The sequence below is a fragment of the Carassius auratus genome, chromosome 26 (assembly GCF_003368295.1).
Source record: "Carassius auratus strain Wakin chromosome 26, ASM336829v1, whole genome shotgun sequence".
NCBI lineage: Eukaryota > Metazoa > Chordata > Actinopteri > Cypriniformes > Cyprinidae > Carassius > Carassius auratus.
Genome location: NC_039268.1, coordinates 20,046,506 through 20,066,874, shown reverse-complemented (window position 1 = coordinate 20,066,874; position 20,369 = coordinate 20,046,506). Strand labels below are relative to the sequence as shown.

Sequence of the window (20,369 nt, the reverse complement as noted above, 5' to 3'; positions counted from 1 at the left end):
TGCATGTGTGTTGCGTAAAGTTAAAGTATTTGCTTGGGTTCCACTTACAAATATATAAATCGCATTGCATTAGAATTTCAACAAAGCGGATTACATCTATGGAGCAAATTGATTCGATATTTTGTTTTATAAAGCAATTAATTGCTGTGCATGAATTGTCTTTTCTAATAAATCTGGTTATATATACTGAAGATTTTAAACCGGTTTATTGTAAGTTAGTTTACAGTTTTATTTGCAAAATCAACCGGTTGGAATTAAATGTATAATGTATATGCATAGAGTATAAAATGAAAAACACATACTGTAAATAAGATTAATATTAAAGCAGGTGCAACGGCAATCATTTAATCATAATCATGCATAGCTTGAAATATGAGAAGTAATTATCAAAATGTATCAAATATATTTAATCTTCACTTTAGTTGCATATCAGATATGCCATTAAATTGCCAATAAAAACACAACTCTAGGTGTTTTTTAGAATTATGGATAAGAAGATCTCATACTAAATAAAAATATATCTAAGCCCCAATAAATGTCAATGCACTAAAAACCAAAATAAAAATGTTTTATTTAAATATTTTGGTTTTTAGTGCATTGACATTTATTGGGGCTAAACTATATTTTTATTAGTATGAGATCTTCTTATCCATAATTCTAAAATGATAATAATAATAATGATAATTTACACTGTGAATTTAGCGTCTGCTACATGCATTAATACAAATAATCATATTAAAAAAAATGATATATACATATAAATAATCACAAACTTTTTCTGGGAAGCTATTTAAATTTGCAATATGCAAATGATGCATTATCAAAATAAATATGCACACTGTATTTTGTTATCTGTGTTTTTTTTTTTGCAGAATCAACAAGTTGAAATCATCTGTGAGGCACAATTTAACATGAAAAACATCAAATATGATATTTTTTTTTTTTTTACTTTTTCAATTCAGATGCTAAAAAGCAAGAAAATGTAACCCCTAAAATTATATGGCATTGAAAGTTTTTTTTTCTATTTTTTATTTACATTTTTTTGTGTGAATAAATGCCATTTATGATGTCTCAAATGTGTTTTTATATTCTATGTGTGTTTTATACATAAATCTAATTGGATATTGCATTTTTTTTACACCAAACCTGATCAGAATGTGGAAGTTCATTGCCAGTAAATACTGTATTTTATTTTCTATTTGTCTTGCAGAATCAGCAGATGAGACAGATACGAAGGGCTCCATGTAAATTCTGACGATCTGCAGCGCCTTTATGGCGTCTGAGACACAGGAGTAATTGTGTCCTCTGTTGGGGATGGATTTGCATGCTTTAACTTATGCAGCGTGACTCGCCTCGCTCTCGTACACACACACACACACACACACACACATGCATTGACTGTTAAACGCTGCTGTGTTCTCACCTACTCACTCTCAACCCCCCTCTGTTCCACTCGCACGCTCTTAACAATTAAAACAGACCACATCTATTTCCTCCTTTTCAAGCAAATGTGGACAGGTGGAGGTTTGGTAGACCGGCCCGAGTGCCACAAAACCTGTGCAGAAAAGAGCCAGAATTATATTTGTTAGAGCATGTGACCTAAACGGCCCAATGGTGCTCGGATGCTTTTTTTTTTTTTCAGTTGTGGGGAACAGTTAAACTTGTTGCCTGACTGAGGGAGAAGCTTTCTGTGGGCCGCCACAACCACAAACCAAGTCTGCGACCGGTCACGGCTCTCTAGGCACCAGAAAACAGCGAGATAAAGATAGACGAGAGGGACTCGAGAGCGAGAGGGGGAGGGAGAAAACGTGTTGATGTCAGCGTGTGAATCAGCCAGATCGCCGAAAAAAACCACAGTGCTGCGTTTGCGCTCCGGCTCTTTTGCACAAGGGTAAGCATCAGTCAACCACAGGCTGACCGCCGATCGCAATCTGCCGTGTCGGTGAAGCATGCACAGAATCCAAGGACAGAACCGCCTCGCTGGACCGGCGCAGGGCGACCATGGGTTTCAGGGTGTGTTTTTTGGGAACGCGGAGGGCGATTGAACGAAGCCTCTGGCATGTCATCATCACGGACCTATTCTTTTGCTCTTTGCAGGGCCGAGCCGGGAGCCCTTCAAAATTCGGGAGCAAATCAAGTTGGAAGAGTTGGATTCGGACGAAGACGAGGAGAAGCAGTCGCTCGCCATGGCCTCCAACAGCATCTTCGAAAACTTCCAGTCGTACCAATCATGCTTCTCCAGGGGTGAGTATCCGATGCGATGCGATTTCAGTGCAACCCGTCTCTCATCGCCGTCCGACGCGCATCGATGTGGTGTCTGAGCAAAGCGATGACACCGAGGTGCTGGTTTGCAGTGTCAGTGGAGTACTGAAATCTTGTGGCTGAATCTGAAAACCACAGGTCTGTGGGTTAGTGAGTACTTCACTGGTTAACCTCATTCAACCAGCCGATGCATGGCCGACTCCAACACGCCGTTTCGGACGTTTCCTCATCGTCAAAGCTTCAGAAAGGGAGCTTCCAATTTTTTCAGTTCTCGTGTTCTTGTGCATGGGTTTTAGAGTTGGTTGCAAAGCTCACAACAGTGAAACGGACCCGTTTGCATAACAGCCTTTTTGGACGTGTCCTTATTGAAAAAAGCTAGAGAAAGGAAACTGCATGATTTTATCACATGCAAACTTTTTCCGGTTCATGCATTGGTTTTATCGTTATTTTCTCGCACATTGAAACAAACCTGTTGCTTAACCTGCCGTAGTAAGGCTTTCGGTCGTATTGAATGATTTTCCTTTTTGAAAAAGCTTGCGATGGAGCTGCATGAGAGTTTTAGTGCATGCAAACCTTTGTTGGTTCTTGCATTATGCAATGTTTTAGAGTTAGATAGCTTTTCTTTTACGGGAGTCCTGCACAGTGAAACTAACCTGTTGCTAAACTCCAGAAGAAAGTTGCATTGAATGTGACTTTTTGGATTGTGTCCTTGTTGAAAAACCCTAGAGAAGGTTTGATCACATGCAAAGTGAGTTTGAAAACTTTTTCGGTTCTTGCATTGTGAGTTTTAGAGTTAGTTAGTTGGGGTTTTTATGGGAGTCTTGCAGTGAAACTAACCTGTTGCCTAACTTTCAGTATCACTTCAATAGTTTAAAGGTCATAGTGAATGTCTTATTAGATGTTTACTTATTGAAAAGCTAGAGAAAGGAAACTGCTTGAGAGTTTTGTTGCATGCAAACCTTTTTTTGCATTCTTGCATTGTGCCAAACTTTGAGTTTTAAGTTGTGCAGAGTGAAACTAACATGTTTATATTATTGCTTCAATAGTTCAAGAAGTCAAATTAATTTGTGTTAACAAATTTAGAGCAATGGTAAAGAAGTCAACTCTTGACCTAATCTCAGTTCTGTTTTTTTTTTAAATAATTATTATTATTTGTAAGACACAGATCGTTTCAATGCACAGCTCTGGACTTTCCCTCCTGATTAAAGCCGGTGAAGTTTCTCAAATGTGTTTGAGTTCACAGCTGAAGCCCAAAGATGATGCTTTAGTTTCTTTCTCCTACTGAAATGACTGAGTGAAGGGTGAATGGAAATCACCCTGTAATAGTTAAACTGACTCGTTTAGCAACTCTTGAGCGGATCATCACACAGAGGTAATGTGCTCTTTATAAGTCACTTCTAACTGTTTAAACGTGCATTTCAAACGCTCATTTGTATTGTCGTTCATGCTGTGGCATCGTTTCTGTAGCTGTTGTTAATGAGGTCATGAGGTATGGTTGCTTTTTTTTTTTTTTTTTCTCAGTCGCTTCTTGAGAAAGTCTCATTTCAGTTTCCTGACTGTCTCTTTCTCATGCACACATACGTGTAGATGCATGCGAGCGCTTTCAGTTAACACAGGAAGTTAATCAGTCGCACCCGATGCATGTTTGTTCTTGAGCACATGTGAACAGCCTCGATGTAACATCTCGAAGACGAGGCCAAGACCACATGAAACTAAATAAACGACCTTTATTCTATTAATGAGGAAGGGTTGCTGAACCCAAGGCGTCTGTTTGTGCAGCTCAACGTGTACCTTGTTTTAAAATGAGATGTACACTAAAAATGTACTTGCCCCCAGGCCATCCAAGATGTAAATGAGTTAAATGTAACATTGCATCAGTGTCTCTAGTGAATGGGTGCCGTCAGAATGAGAGTCTGATAAAAACATCCCAATAATCCACAGCACTCCAGTCCATCAGTGAACATCTGGAGAAGACAAAACCTGAAACACATCCAGCATTAAGATGATTTTAACTCAAATAATCCATAATAACGCTTCCTCCAGTGAAAAAGTGTTCTGGTCTGAATCAGGAGAGAAGTCTGCACAGATCAAACTGTGTTTAAACAGATCAGGAGATGCACTTTTTCACTGGAGGAAGCTTTATTATGGATTATAGACTCTTACTTCAGTTAAACACATCTTAATGATGGATTTGTTTCTTAGAAATAATGTTTTTATCATCTGTTTGGACTTCAGTGACGAGCAAGAGATTGAATTACACTTTTCGCCCGATCTGTTCTGATGAAGAAACATCAACTGTTCTCTCTCAGTTTTTTGGCAACTATACATTTAAACAGTGCTTTTACACTTCTTTCTCATCTTGAATTATTTAACCCATCGCTCACTGTATTCTAGTAGCTCATTACAGTATCATTGGCAGTCTACTTTACATCAATGTACGTTTCCTCGGATCCCTTATTATCTGAACTGGAGAGTGTTTCTGAACATCGACGCATTGTTAGCATGTCTTTGTGCACATGTCATATTTGCATATACATTTCTATATCAAATGAGAATGTTTGTTGCATACGGTTCATTTGCATTTGCCTTTATCAAGGAAGAACTATGCATATGCAAAGCTGAAGAGCATGTCAGCGTATGTAAGCATGCACATGGAGTCTTATGCAGGCTTTTGGCCTTTTTGATCTAGCAGACACATTTCTCTTCTTTACTATCAGCGCACGAGCTGACAGACACGTGTGAGGATTTACCCCGTATCTCTGTGGTATCGGTTTATCAGATGGTGTGTGTGTAAATCTAATGCACACACACCCTCTCTATCGGAGTCGCTATTCATGCACTTGCTCATGGTTCTCAAAGAAAGTTCCCTCTTTGAGCTTATTCTTTACGTCGGCGCAGAAAGGTGTGTGTGTGTGTGTGTGTGTGTAAATAATAAGGGAAGTTTGCTCTGAGACTCTGGCTTGACGTCATCATTAGCAGTGTTGGGGAAGCTGCTTTGAAACTGCAAATTGTCAAGCTACAAGACACTCGATTTAAAGTTAAAGCACATTTGAAGCTTCAATCAACTAAACAATATTTATTATTTTTATTTTATTACAAGCTACTAACAAAATGTAAAGCTATCCAACTAGACCAGAATGTTTTTAAGTATTATATAATTTTTTTGTGCAATAAAAGCAGCATTTGATTAACTAAATATTTATTTATTTATTTTTAGTTAATTTTTAGTTAATTTTGTTTAATTTATTTTCTTATTTTAACTAGTTCATTAAAATTAACAAATTTACAAATTAATTAATCAGACTTTATTTATTGAAATAAATTAAGATAACTTAGGTTTTGTTCAAGGATTGTTTATTTTGACCCGTTATAAAATAATTTGCAAATTAATAAAATATATTTTTATTCAGCTTCTGCAATAAAAATTGTATGTATTACTTTTAGTACAAATAAATAATAATGTTTGCACTCGTAAATGTTACAAATACCTAAATATTGCAACAACAAAAAAAAAAAAATAAAATAAACATAACAAATAGTAGAAATACTGAAATAGATTTTTTTATTTATTTTTAATTTTTTTTGAAAGATATACTGATAATTTTTATTTTATTTACCTTGTTTGGTCACACTTTATTTAAAGGTCAAATACTCACCATCAACTATTACTTTTGCCTCAATTAACTCCTAATTTGCTGCTTATTAATAGTTTATAAGGTAGTTAGGTTAAGTAGTTAAGTTTAGGGTATTATTGATGTCATGTGTTATATGTACTTTATAAGCAAGCCAGTATGTTAATAATAAGCATGCTAATAAGCAACTAGTTGTAAGTGAGAACTGCACCCTGTACTAAAGTGTTACCCTTTGTTTTTAAAACAGGTGGCATCAACACATGTTTAGAGACGGATCAAGTTGAAGTTACGCTTGCTTTGGTAGACGATGCATGTTTTAACTTTATTGGAGTAGAAGTTATATCTGGATGCACTTTAATGTGCATCGGTGCGTGACTTAGATCAGCGTGGAGGTTAAAGGTTAACTTCAGTAGGCCGTGGCACGTCTGTGTCGAAGGGTGATGAGGAACTGTTTGAATGTATAAAACTGCACGTTTCTTTATCTTCAAGTCAAGCCACTTTCACCTTTATTGCCGTTTCCTTGCTCCGTGCCGTCTGGCACCCTGGCCACTGTTTCTTTCCATTTATCTCTCGGGTGTCTAACAGTGACTGAAAGTTTCACAAGGCTGCTTTTGTCCCTCTGAGGTGAGATTGTGGACAGAGATGGATTTACGGTGGTTCTCGAGACCCGTTGTGCTCCTGTGGACCTGCAGTCGTTCCAGCGGTCTCCCGCCTGGCCTCCGCTGATTCTGGTTATCTACATCCACAGGCACCTGAGAAGGAAGCCGCTTCGCCTGGTCCATGCAGATTCACAGAGGGACTTGCACAGGGTCATAAATTCCTGCTGCCCGCTCCCATGCGTCCCTGTGGTCACTGGGGTGAACTTCAAGGGTTTAGCGGAAGGAGAAGGTGTGGATGTGAGCGATGGCCGTATCAGGGCTGTGGGAATGTGGTCACCTGCAATAAATTAGCTGCTTTACCACACCAGCCACCACAAAGTAAACTCCTGATTTACCAGAGTACGTCTGCAATAAGAGGAAACAGTGCATCCGATTGGAGAAACACCGCACCTTCCCAAAGGCTTTTTACGGGCCTGTTTTCCTGTTTGAGACAGGTGGATGAAACTGTTAACACAACTTACTCTCTGTTGGACATTTTATGAAATTCTGTCTTTATGAAAATGTTGTTTAAAATTATGAATATAGTAAAAAAAATATATATATATATATTTATTAGACTTATTTCAGATTTTATTAAATCACAAATATTTGTATTATTTTGTATCATTTATATTATAGTTAATTATTAAGCATTAAATATTCTAATAATAGTCATTATTTTATGCAATAGATACAAATTAGACACTTCGTTAATTTTGCGCTAATTTGTCATTTGCATTAATGTTGAAAAACTGAATATAGTCAACAAAATATAACTTTTTTCTTTTTTTCTTTAAAGTTTAAGTAATTTTAATGGCTGTTTTAAGGCTATATATATATATATATATATATATATCTGTATTATTTATTGGTTAGTTTTAATTATTTAATTTTATTTGTTTTTATGTCTGTATTATAAATTTTTATTTGGTTAGATTTAAGCATTTAGTACTTCAGTTGTCTTAAAAATAAAAATGTTGGCTTGGTAACTAGCTTTTTAAATTATTGTTATTATTATTATTATTATTATTATTTTCTGGTGGAGCTTCTGACTCCTCGTAATACCTGAACCGTATTAAAGAGCCCTGTTCTGATATGAATTGCTGACGTCTCAATAACGGAGTCGTCTCTGATTGGCTAATATTGAGTTTGGTCCCCGGTGTGTCGCTGTGCTGAAATGCGTTTTCTGACCCCGCTCTCTTCACACGGAGCAGCTGCTGGTCATATTGAGCTCGTGTCTGCTGGACAGACCCGCCGTCCGCTCGCAATCGAGCCCAGCGTCCGACAGAAGCATGATGGGAATGTATTGAGCGGCGTCATCAATGCAGGAGATAGAGAAGCTCAAACACACTGTCCTGTTTGAGAAGGGCGTCTGACATGAACACAACACAGACACTGGTGGACTTTACTTCCTGAAAGTCTCTGGGAAATGCTGTTGACAAAATTGTGAACAAAAATATCTGTTTTTAATTACTTAAACATAAAACTATATCCACTTTAATTAGCGTTAAATAATATATTTTTTAACAGTTTATTAAAACAGCAGATATTTTCCGTAATGTTAGTCCAAAGCATAAAATATGCTAATTATACACTTCATGATTAATTATGTTAATTTTGCATTTGCATTAATGTTCGAAAAGCATTGTTTCATTTTATTATTATAGAAATATTTCAAGATGTTTGAATTTTTTTTTTGAGTTTCATTTCATCTGTGTATATAACATTGTTATTTTAGTATCATTATTTAGTATTTAGTATTGATATACTAATTAGATTTCTGTTAATATTTTTAATTCTATTCAATTTTTATATTATGTTTTCAGTTTAATTTCAGTAAAATTTTTAAGCATTTTATTTAAATGGCTATATATATATATATATATATATATATATATATATATATATATATATTTATTTATTTATTTATTTATTAATATGCTGTACTTACTTAAAATATATATATATATATATATATATATATATATATATATATATATATATATATATATATATATATATATATATATATATATATATATAATTTTTTTTATTTTTATTTTTTACTAACACCAAGTACAAAACTGATTGAAAACTTGATTGAACAGTAAAATGATTTTACGCTAATTGTGAGGGAAAGCATTAGGAAATACTATATAGACTTTTTTCCTGTAATATTTTTCATATCAGTTGAAAAATTTGGTTCATGCAATTTTATTGTAAAAGATTCTGTGCATTTAGATTTTGAGAAAATGGCTTTTAGCGGTATTTTTGTCGATAAAGAGGCCGGGTTACGGGAGATTTGACTCTGTGAAGCGAGAGCAGTGTTTATTTCACTGCTGCATCGGATGATGCTTGCCGTAATATCTTGCAATTTTTAACATTAATTAAAAAAAGTCAGATGTGTATTTCTCCAGGGAGGTTTGCTTTGCTGCGAACACGCACCAGTTTCATTTCAATAATTATTTTGAGGCCAGACATTGATTCGCTGACCACATCATATTAAATCAACCGCTGATTGGTCAGCCATCGATCTGCAGGAGACAGCCGTCCTGTTCGTCATAATGAAGACTTCATGATCAAAATCAGTTTGGGAGCCCGAACACGTGTCAAATAATACGAGATGTTTCATAACTCATATCTGAAGGGAAAAGAAAGCCTCACTGCGTATGTTCAGAAACCACAGAGAGGTTTTGTGCACGCAGATAAGAGGTCGGGAACCCTGCCTTCTTCAGTTCTCCTTCACTGTTGGCCTCCCCTCACCCACTTTTCCTGTCAGTCGACAGCTTCACGCTACGAGGGAGACGTGCTGATGAAAATAACCGTACCGCTGAGAGCCCCAGTCTCTGTTTTAGCACCTAGAGCCCTGCGTTTTACTTGAGAAAGCGGAATAAGACTCCGTTCAGGGCTCTGACAGGAAGAAGCAGCTTCTGCAAGGTGCGCGTCCCTTTCTCTCCGTCTGTTTGCTGTGCACAGGATATGTGCAAAAGCCTAGTGCAACTCTGAACTGCAAATATCCTCAGCGTGTGGCTTTAATATCCAGGGTTCGTGAAGCTGCTTTCAACCTCATGAAGCTACAAGCTGCTCGTAATAGAAAGTAGATGAACTACAGTCAAGCTACACTTAACAACACCATTAGCTGCTAATGTAAAGAATCCTTGTTATTTATTTATTTATTGAACCTAATTGAACTCAATATTTTTATTCAGATGGTTTAATAAAATTAACATTATTATTAACAATCTTTTTTTTACTTGCTTATTTTCATTCCAACAGTTAAATTAAAATCTATTTATTTATTTATTTTATTTTAATTGATCTTGTTAACTTAATTAAACTGACTATTTTCATTCCATCAGTTAAAAAAAAAATATATATATTTATTTTATTGTTGAACTTGTTAGTTATTTAAAGCAACTATTTTCATGTAGACAGACCAATATAATAAACAAGTTAAAAATAAAATGCATTTATTAATTTTTTTTATTAAATCTGTTAATTTAGTTGAACTCAATAGGTTGAAAATAATTTTCATTTTAATTGAACTTGTTAATTGAATTGAATGTATTAATCATTTTCATTTAGAGAGATCAAATAAATAAACAAGTTAAAAATAAAATGCATTTATAAAAAATTTTATTCTGTTAATTTAATTTAACTAAATAGGTTAAAAATAATTTTCATTTTAATTGAACTTGTTAATTTAATTGCATGTATTAATCATTTTCATTTAGAGAGATCAAATAAATCAACAAGTTAAAAATTAAATGTATTTATTTATTTTGAACCTTGTAATTTGAATTGAAAAATATTGTATTTTTTTATTAAGATTTATTCATTCATGAACCTGTTATTTACAATGAACTTATTATGAAAATCTTCATAGAAGATGAAGCACATTTTAGGGGAGCATGTTCAGCTGCATGCAAATGTGCGACGTGAAAAACGGTTTGTAAACACCTGAATGACTCTCGTGCTACTGAAAAACTGTGGTTAGGTTTGTAGCTTCGCCAAACTCAGTAGCAAATGTTCATTTCATTAGAAAGGTCATGAGCTTGTTTGTTCCTGAAATTTCTTTGTTGAGTGTTTGTATGCGTCTGGACTCAGTAACAGAAGCCTGTCTGTGGTAACGCAGCGGTGACTGTGGCTAACTGGCTAGCCGCACTTCCGTACCCACATGCAAAGTAGCCTAACCAGAGATCTCATTCAGGCAAAGACATGTAGTCATGTAGAAACATGCATGCAGTAAAAACAGAACTACACTAGTCATGGGCTCACCATCTACTGCCTACACACCAGGCTAAAAGAGAACAGTCTCAGAACTCTGGCTAACGTTCTTGGGAATCTAACCCATAACCATAATATCTCAGGGTTACGAACAAACATCATTCCAGTAGAACGATCATTCAAACTTCGTAATGTTCTCAAAACGTTGGCACAAAAACATTTATACATTTGATTTTCGGAGTTGGATCTTTACCTAAGATGATTTAGAGGACATTCAAAAGTAACATTCCTGTTTTCAACACAATAAAATGTAACAAATGTAACAAGTGTGGATATCACATTTCATTTAAACCTGCAGGAAAATAAATAAATATATATATATATATATATATATATATATATATATATATATATACACAACGTTAAGGCATTAATTCCGAGTCCTGATCGTTGTTTTGTGCAATATACTTGGAGATCTTTTAAAGTAGACATTTGTGCCAAGTTCCAAGCGGTGCCAAGCCGTGTATAATAATACAATAATACACACCTCATTTGATTTATTTTTACTTCTTCACGTTCTTTCGATGTCTGTGATGAAGTAAATGAAGTAAAGTGATACCCTCCTCCTTTCTCTTTCCCAAGTGCACTGTATAGCTAAAAGTTTTTCTGGAACCTCTTTAAGGTCCCATGAGGGGAAATGGTTAGAAGAGGACGAATCAAACCAAGCAATGCATGGATCCATGGGAACCCCGTAGGCCTTCATGGCCGACCTTAGGCACAAATATAAAAACAGAGAAGAGGTTTCAATTCCATCGTGCTCATACAGTTCTTGAAAACGTAACATGCAATTAGCAACCAAGGAACCCTAGAGAGAGAGGACGGAGACAAACCTTGATGCCTTTTATTTGAAAGGCCCTATGATATAATTAAAAGTTCAGAAGAGCCAATCCCAGATTATCTTTGGTAAACTGCAGAGTTTCAGATTTACCATTCCAGATTTATGAATCTTTTTTCTGTTCCACTTATGAATCATAAAATTAAGTTTGTGCAAAAACTTTTGTAAGAGCAGGTGATGGGATCATAGAACTAAGAAAATTGATTTGTGGCATGAGTCTGGCATGTAGCGATAAGGGCATCGAAGTCCATCTTTGGAGATCTTGCTCCACCCTAGTTAAAGTTTGCAGATAGTTGGCATCTGGAATAGTCTGAAGGGATAAACAGAAGAACTAATGGAACATTACATGGTAGTCTAACTTTTTTAGCCATGCAATTAAGTGGAAGCAAAGACGAATTAAACTTTCCAAATATCTTCAGTATCCAGGACAATGTAGATTGTAATAAACTGCTGAAATAAACAGTAATATATCATCCGTATAGAGAGATGTATGTTGTTTGTATAGGACTTCACTGAAATGTTGATGTTGTCTTTAATGTTCACATAATCGGGAACAAAAATTTAAAAAAATACTTTTTGAACATCAAAAACATTTAGAAAAAATTCTCATAATGTTAAAAAAAGGTTCTTTGAACTAACTAGAATCAAACAAACAAACAAAAAATGTTTAAAATTAGCAACTAAAATTTTACCGACTGATTTGAAATATTTTGCATAGAAAACAAATTTGAAAGCTTTTCAAAACTTTCAAACAGGAATTTGTCAAGAAACATTGAAAATTGATGACAAACCTTCCTTGGTAATAAATTCATGGTTAAAATAAGTACTTCTTAAAATACTTTTTGACCCGAAATATAATGTTATTTGAACGTTTAGTTTACATATTCTAAGTCCAGTTTCCTTGTTATAAACACATTTCTCAAACATTCTACTAATTTTAATTTTATAATATCAAAATATAACATTTTTTAAGGTTGTTTTTAATATTTTAAGAATGTAAGTCCATTTTTCTTTCTGCGATTATAACGTTATTAAATGTTTCAAAAACGTTTTTTAGAACATTCATGAAGTACAAAAAAACATCATAAAGACATTTTGAGAGTGTTGATTTCTAAGTTTTGTCTCAACATTATGAAAACATATATAGTAAATATGAACGAACATTCCATAAACATTGCTTTAAGAAGTTTTGTCCTTAAATGTATGACTTTTAAAAACGTTCCTGTTGGGTCGCTTTTTGCTTTTGTGGTTAAAACTTTTACTTTACAAATTTTGGTTTACAAACATTTATTTAAATATCAGTTCATTTTAATTCTACACAGCAATTCTACATCCTATATGTTACTTCGATTCAAATTCAGGAACTGAAATGGAATGTAAAAAAAAAATTCACACACAAACATCCGGTCATGTGGTCTATTTTGAATTAGTTAGATTTTTAGAAAAAAAGACCACAAAACACATTTCAGTGGTTAAAGTTCTAGCAACCAGTGACATTCTGAATCTGAAACGACAGGGTTCACATGCACGCTTCTCTTTTCTGTTTAATGAGTGACAGGCCAGTCATTGGATGGGGGGTGACTTCCTGATGGCACATCCTTTGCAGCATCAGTTATTGGGCCTGTGTGTGTGTGTGTATGTGTGTCATTAGATGTCACAAAGACCCTTTCAGTTAGACTGAGAGTTCCTAACGGTGGCCTTACAGCTGCAGCTTCCTTCCTCTGCAGTATCTGCTTCACAGGAAGCTGTTATTCAGTGTTTTCACAGTTGCAATATTTAGTCTAAATATTAAAAGAACTGTAGCAACCAACCCTTACAAAACCTGTGGTGTTACCATGTTGCAGCGATAGTTTCAGATGGCTGCAATATGGCACTTTTATATATACTGTGGTGCTAATATGGTTCTTTGAAATGTAATGTGGTTCTGTTATGGTTTTTGGACATGTATCATGGTTCTTTTGTGGTTTTTATATATGTTTAATGGTAATACTATGACATTTGGACATGTATCATGGTTCTACTATCGTTTTTATATATGTTTAATGGTAATACTATGACTTTTGGACATGTATCATGGTTCTACTATCGTTTTTATATATGTTTAATGGTAATACTATGACTTTTGGACATGTATCATGGTTCTACTATCGTTTTTATATATGTTTAATGGTAATACTATGACTTTTGGACATGTATCATGGTTCTACTATCGTTTTTTGGAAATGTATAAAAGTCATAGTAAAACCATGATATATGCATTATGGTCATACTATGATCTTTGGACATGAAATATGGTGCTACTATGGTTTTTGGACAAGAACCATGGCATTACTATGGTTTTTGGACATGTATCATGGTTCTACTATGGTTTTCATAGATGTATTATGGTAATACTATGATGTTTGGATAAGTATCGTTTTTTTTTTCTTGGTCGGAAGTGTGCCCTCTTGTGACTATTGTGACAACCATATATTAAATTTACATTTAGTCATTTTCTTATCCTTTTTTCTTATTCTTACTCTTATCCAAAGTGACTCAAAAAATTGGGGGATACATAAAGTGATTCTTCTTGAAGAGGCAAACAGACACAGGAAGTGCTTGTAATACCAAGTTTTAGACATTGTTAAAACAAATAAAAGCTAGAAAAAGAAGGAAAAAAATAAAGAGAAAGAATTTTTTTTTTTTTTTTTTTTTTTTTACGATGAACCCAAGTAATTTAGAAAGCTGTCAATTAAAAATTGTCAGGGATTCATCATTCCAGATAGGGGTGGGAAGTTCATTCCACCAGCCAGGAATGGTGAACAAGAATGTGCTGGAAAGTGATTTTGAGCCTCTCTGTGATATTATCATGAGGTGTTGCTAACTAGTGGATCTCATACTTCTGGAAGGGATGTAGATTAGGGTGGCCATTCTTGCCATGTCCTGGCCAGGATTTCAATATTGGCTAAAATATCCAGGTTTTGGCTTTGGTTTCCTGTTAACATACTTAATGACGGTAATGATCATTTGGCCAATAACCTGCAGACTATCGACCAATCGTGGTACGTGAGAAGGTGGGATCTACAGAAAATGGTCAAAGTGATGCAAATACGTGTACATTTTAGTGTCTGAATGGAAAGCAGCATTGAGCTGACTGATCGGTGTATGACATCGAAGTAATGTGAGAGCGATTCAAAAGCACAAGAAGCCATTGCAGCGCAACAAAGCCAAAACGTGGATATTTTAGGCAATATAGAAATCCTGGCTAGTGCGTGTCCTGTGAAAATTGCACGAAGTGCCACCCTGATGTAGATTCATAATAGTGAATGGAAGTAGACGGGTGCTGAGCCTGTGGCTGTTCTTTAAGCAAGCATCAATATCTTGAACTTGATCCGAGCCGCAACAGGTAACCAGTGCAGTTTGTAGAAGATCAGTTCTATCAATGCATTCTGAATCATTTGTAGAGGTTTGTCTGTGCTTGATGAAAGTACAGCCAGAAGAGCATTGCAGTAGTCCAGTCTACAAATGATAAGGGCCTGGACAATAAGTTGTGCCACATGTTCTCTTAGAAAGGACCTGATCTTTTTGATGTTGTGCAATGCAAACTTGCAAGATCGAGCAGTCTTTGCAGTATGATCTTTGTAGGTCAGCTGGTCATCAAAGGTTACACCAAGATTGTTGACCGAAGTTGATGGGGTAATTGTAGAAGAGCCTTCCTGGATGGAGTAATCATACTGTATAGTTGGAATGGCAGGGAAGACAAAGAGCTCAGTCTTTGCCAGGTTGAGCTGTAAGTGATATTCTTTCGTCCATGCCAAGATGTCCACCAGACAGCCTGAGATCCGTGCAGCTACCGTTAGATCATCATCTGTTTGAAATGAAAGATAGAGCTGTGTTTCATCACGTAGCAATGGTAGGAGAATCCATGTGCATGTATGATTGGACCCAGTGATGTCACGTATATGGAAAAGAGAAGGGGTCCAAGAACTGATCCCTGAGGAACCCCAGTGACAAGTTGATGTGCTTTGGATACCTCCCCTCCTCAAGCCACCCTGAAAGACCCATCAGTCTCCACTGAATGGCCACTCCTGAAACTTGACTGGTTAGTGTCCAGTTTGTTGTTCTGTGAAAGAAACAATGATATCTGTTTGAAAACAACTCTTTCGAGGGATTTTGCAATGAATGGAAAGAGATACAAGTCTGTAGCTGTAAGAGAAGTGTTTAATGTAGGTTTTTTGAGCAGTGGGGTTACCCGAGCCTGCTTGAATGCAGTGGGGAAGGTGCTTGTGAGGAGAGATGTGTTGTTAATGTGTGAGAGTGCTGGTAAAAGTGTAGTAGAGATTTGTTCTAGAGGGTATGTTGTAGGATGGCTAGAGAGGATCAGTTTTGATATTTCTGACTCAGTGATGGGACAGAAGAAGAAGATGGGAGTTTAGTACTAGGTGTGGTTGGTTTGAATTCCTGTATGTGGGAGACTGAGAACTGACTAACTATCTCACTGGTTTTGTCTGTGAACAATGTGGCGAAATCATCAGCTGTTATAGAAGTGATAAAGGGGGACAGAGGAGATAATTTAATGTTTTGAAGAGATTACGTGTGTCTGGAGTGCTGTTGATCTTGATCTTGATCGAAGACTGATACATCCTCAGGTCTGACGGATCTTTTGATTTACAACCATTTTCTCTCTGCTGCCCTGAGTTTGGTCCAGTGCTCACGAAGAACATCGGATAACCAGGGGTTTGAAGGGGCAGCCCGTGCTGGCCTGGAGGAGAGAAGACAAATATTGTCTAAACAAGAGGTTAAACTAGAGCATAAAGTAGCAGTTACTGCATTAACATCCAGAGATGAGAAATAGGTGGGTGAGAGAAGAGATGAGGATACTGTGGAGGATAGATGGGAGGGGGAAAGAGAGCAAAGGTTTAGTCTAAAAGTTACCGGTTTGGGGGAGGGGGCACACAGGGAGTCATGGACTAGTGGTTAGAGAGTTTGACTCCTAATCCTAAGGCTGTGGGTTCGAATCTCGCGCAAGGCACCAAACTCCCAACTGCTTCCCTGGCACAGCTGCATAAATGGCTGCCCACTGATCCGGGTGTGTATTCACGGTAGTAAATGTAATGAAGAAATGGTCAGAGATGTGTAGAGGTTTCACCAGAATGTTGTTTGCAATACAATTGCGTATGTAAATTAAGTCAAGTTGGTTGGTTGCCTGATTTGTGCGTGCTTGTAGTGGTAAGACATTTGAGATCAAATGCAGCAAGGAGTGAAGACACCAAAGACTGAAAGTGGACTGCTTGTGACATTACAGCATTTTCCAGAGACAACAGAAATGGTTTGGAAACACATGACAACTGTTTCGTTGTTCGGTGAAGTCGCGCAGGTAAAGTCGCAGGTCTTTACACTCGTTGGTCTTCACTCAAGGAGGCTGAACCCTTCGGCTGATGATTCCGAGTCAGCACGCAGACATCATATAAATTCACAGTCTAAGACACTAAAGTAAAAACAGCTGTGGCCGCCTTCTAATTAACACAGGCAATAGCCTATAGCAGGGCAATGCCTTCAAATCGAAACTACAGTTCGCACTTAAATGCAGGAAGGGAGCAATGCAATATACACAGGCTCCTTCTTAGCGGAGGGCAATTATTATAATCGCCAGTAAATGCAATCAAAAATGCAAACGCCTACGAAAATACAAAGTAGAAATACGCAGAAAACTAAATATTCCTTCCTAGCACCAAGTAATAATTCGAACAGCAGATCTATAAATAAGTATATTTTAAGCAAAATCATTTCTGACAGTTAACATAATTTTAGTACTGATCGATCATCAAACTAATTAAAATAATGTAAGAATAAAATAAAATTGACATCAACGAAAAATCATACGATTTGACAACAAGTCATGTTGGACTAATTTAAACTTTCTGCGTCACGACTTAATTATAATATTATAAAACAAATGTAAAAATAGAATAATAAATAAAGGTTATGTGCTCTTAAAGTATAATTTCTAAAACAAATTGTGAAAGGCAGGAAGCAACACAAAGAAGATAAAAGTTAAGGACTGGGTATTAGCTCATGATGTTTATGCTAGCAACAGAGCCTGGGCCAGCCCTGAATTTTTAAATCTAAATTAAATTAAATTAAAATTAAAATTAAATTTATGCATTTAGTAGACGCTTTTATCCAAAGTGACTTACATTGCATTCAAGCTAACAATTTTCTCCTAATATGTTTTCCCTGGGATACGAACCCCCAACATTGCGCTTGCTAACGCAGTGCTTTACCATTTGAGCTACAGGAACACGAATTGAAATTAATTTTTGACATGGTTCTACCATGGTTTTTTGATATGTACCTTGGTACTTTTTTTTTTTTTTTTGTCAAGTACCATGGTGTCACCATGTTTTTTGAACATGTGTCTAGATACTACTGTACTTTTTCTACATGTAATATCATACTACCATTTTTTTTAACTCACCATGGTACTACTATGTTTTTTTTTGGACATGTAACATGGTACGACTCTGGGGTTATGGAATGTATCTTCAGGGCTCCAGACTATAATGGTTGCATTTGAAAAACAAAATCTACTGTATACTATGTATTTTTTTTTAAAGAATAGAACCTTAGTTCTTAATTCAGAGTTAATTTACATATTCTATGCAGAGCTAATTTACATATACTCTCATGTTTCTGCAATAGATTCCTCGGCACTATTTGACTGCTATCATCTCAATCATATGTATTTACATATTCGCTCTCATCTTCGTCCACCTGTCTTTCTTTGGCTTCGGACAGACGGCTCACTCTCATCACACACACACAAATAGTTCCATCTTGCACGTCTCCTTTTAAAGCCCACATGGGTCGGTCTGCGTGTGCTTCTGTGAGAATGCCATCCACAAACTTAACGATGCACGTCTGCTGCTGTAATTATGTCCGTGTGACTCAGCGGCTCTTGGCGCAGTTTGCATCACCTGTTTCCAGCGCAGTCATCCAGGCGCCCATGTGTGTGTGTGTGTGTGTGTGCTCATGGTGAGCTATGCTTAGTCAGAGGAGAGGCAGCGAGTGGCAGAGCAGTTGTCTATGTTTAGTCACAGCAGCATCAGTGATACAGCACACAGTCGGACAGACTCTCCTCTGCTCGCCGTCTGGCCGAGGAAGAAAGCCTCAGTCATGTCTAGACACCGTGTCTCGGTCCGTTTAGCGCTAATGCTTAAACACGGCTGCGCTGGAATGGACTGACACGAACTCTGTGTGTGTTTCCGTGTCTTTCTAGACATGAGCACTGAGAGGAACATACGAAAGGACTGTCTAAAATGATAAATCTCCATAAATATATTAAGGGTTAATTTACAAAAACAACTCAGTTTTTAACCATTTTCAAAAAAAATGTTTTTTTTATTTATTTTTTTATTCTGAATTCCAATTAATATCAATCAAACTGCATTCAGGTTATTTTGGTTAGGTTAAAAATTACAAATAATAATAATAATACAGCTAACTAACACAATAATAACATGATAACATAATTAAAAACAGGAATAAACTTTAATATATAATTTATTAGTTTAGATAGTTTATATAAATAATTTTTCATTTGAATATTAGTTTGTCTTTGTTTTTTTACCTAACTAACATCTCTTAAAGCGGCAGTCAGTATTTATTATTATTATTATTATTTATAAATTTTTTGGGTTAAAAATTATCCAAAATGAAGTTTTGAGCAAGTACATAACTAATAATCTCCTGTTTTCAAAACTGTTTATTATTTTTAATGAACTTAGACTTTCAGACTAATTATTCCTCTGATAAAGTGGCAAAAATTAAGGTTTGGAATGAAGCGATTATTTGATGCTGTAAAAAAATTGCCTTTTTTTCCTTAATTGTACAATTTTTTTATTCCACTACTAATTTATACTATCACTACCATTAATTATTATTATTGTATTAATTTTCTAATGTGTTTTCTCTATATGTTATCTTCATTTGACAGTATAACTGAAAATAAAGAAATGAAAAAATGTAATTTTGAGTTCATCTTGAAATCAGAAACATCTTTTGATTGCAGACTCTGGTATCTTGGTAAATCTGAGCACAGTTTGAGAAATTGCTGAGATTTCTAATGGAAGGAGATCTTGGGGTGTTTAGGAGAAACATCTGGAGACTTTCCATTTGTTCTCCATTCAATCTCTCATGCATGTGTAGAATAAATAAATGACCTTTGTGCTTGTTCATTCCAGTAGTCTTCAGACAGTAATGCAGATTGTCTGTATGATCCCACGCTGTCCTCACCGTCTCTGTAATCTATGGGAGTGAATTACAGACTGGCCTCAGAGGCCCCGCCCCCTCCTCATCTCGGCCCCGCCCACACCCTGGGGGAGCCTGGACCATGTGGCGAACTGGCCGAGGATCTGAGAGTCCCGCTGGCCTGTTTGATCTACGCTCCGCGCCGCTCCGCACAACATCCGCAGCACAGGAAGAGGATCTCCAATAAAGCCTCTTCATTTCCTTTTATTTTCATTTCTCTACAATCTCCTTCCTTGCTACAAAAAAAGCTTAGACCTACTAAACTGGATCGACTTGTGTTCAAGTGAACCTGGACATGGTTTTCTTGAGACTCACGTGTTATACTAAAATGCAACGACCACATCTCACTAGTCCCGCTCTACTTTAGTTTTTCCTCATTGAATATCCCGTTTAATTCTAAAATGCACCAGGTTGCATAAGTAAAAT

At 36.1% G+C, this 20,369-nt stretch overlaps 1 protein-coding gene across 3 annotated transcripts in view; it reads left to right on the top strand.

The window, feature by feature from the left end:
- Positions 1-1,217: 1,217 nt before the first annotated feature.
- The window catches only part of LOC113044609 (runt-related transcription factor 1-like), a 53,641-nt gene continuing 34,489 nt past the window's right edge, over positions 1,218-20,369 (top strand). For 2 of the 3 annotated variants that reach the window (XM_026204729.1, XM_026204725.1), the window contains exons 1-2: positions 1,218-2,013; positions 2,098-2,244. In XM_026204729.1, coding sequence (XP_026060514.1) covers positions 1,950-2,013; positions 2,098-2,244 — 211 coding nt within the window. In that variant the 5' untranslated portion in view covers positions 1,218-1,949. The remainder of the gene's footprint in view (positions 2,014-2,097; positions 2,245-20,369) is intronic. The other variant, XM_026204728.1, reaches the window with a different exon arrangement.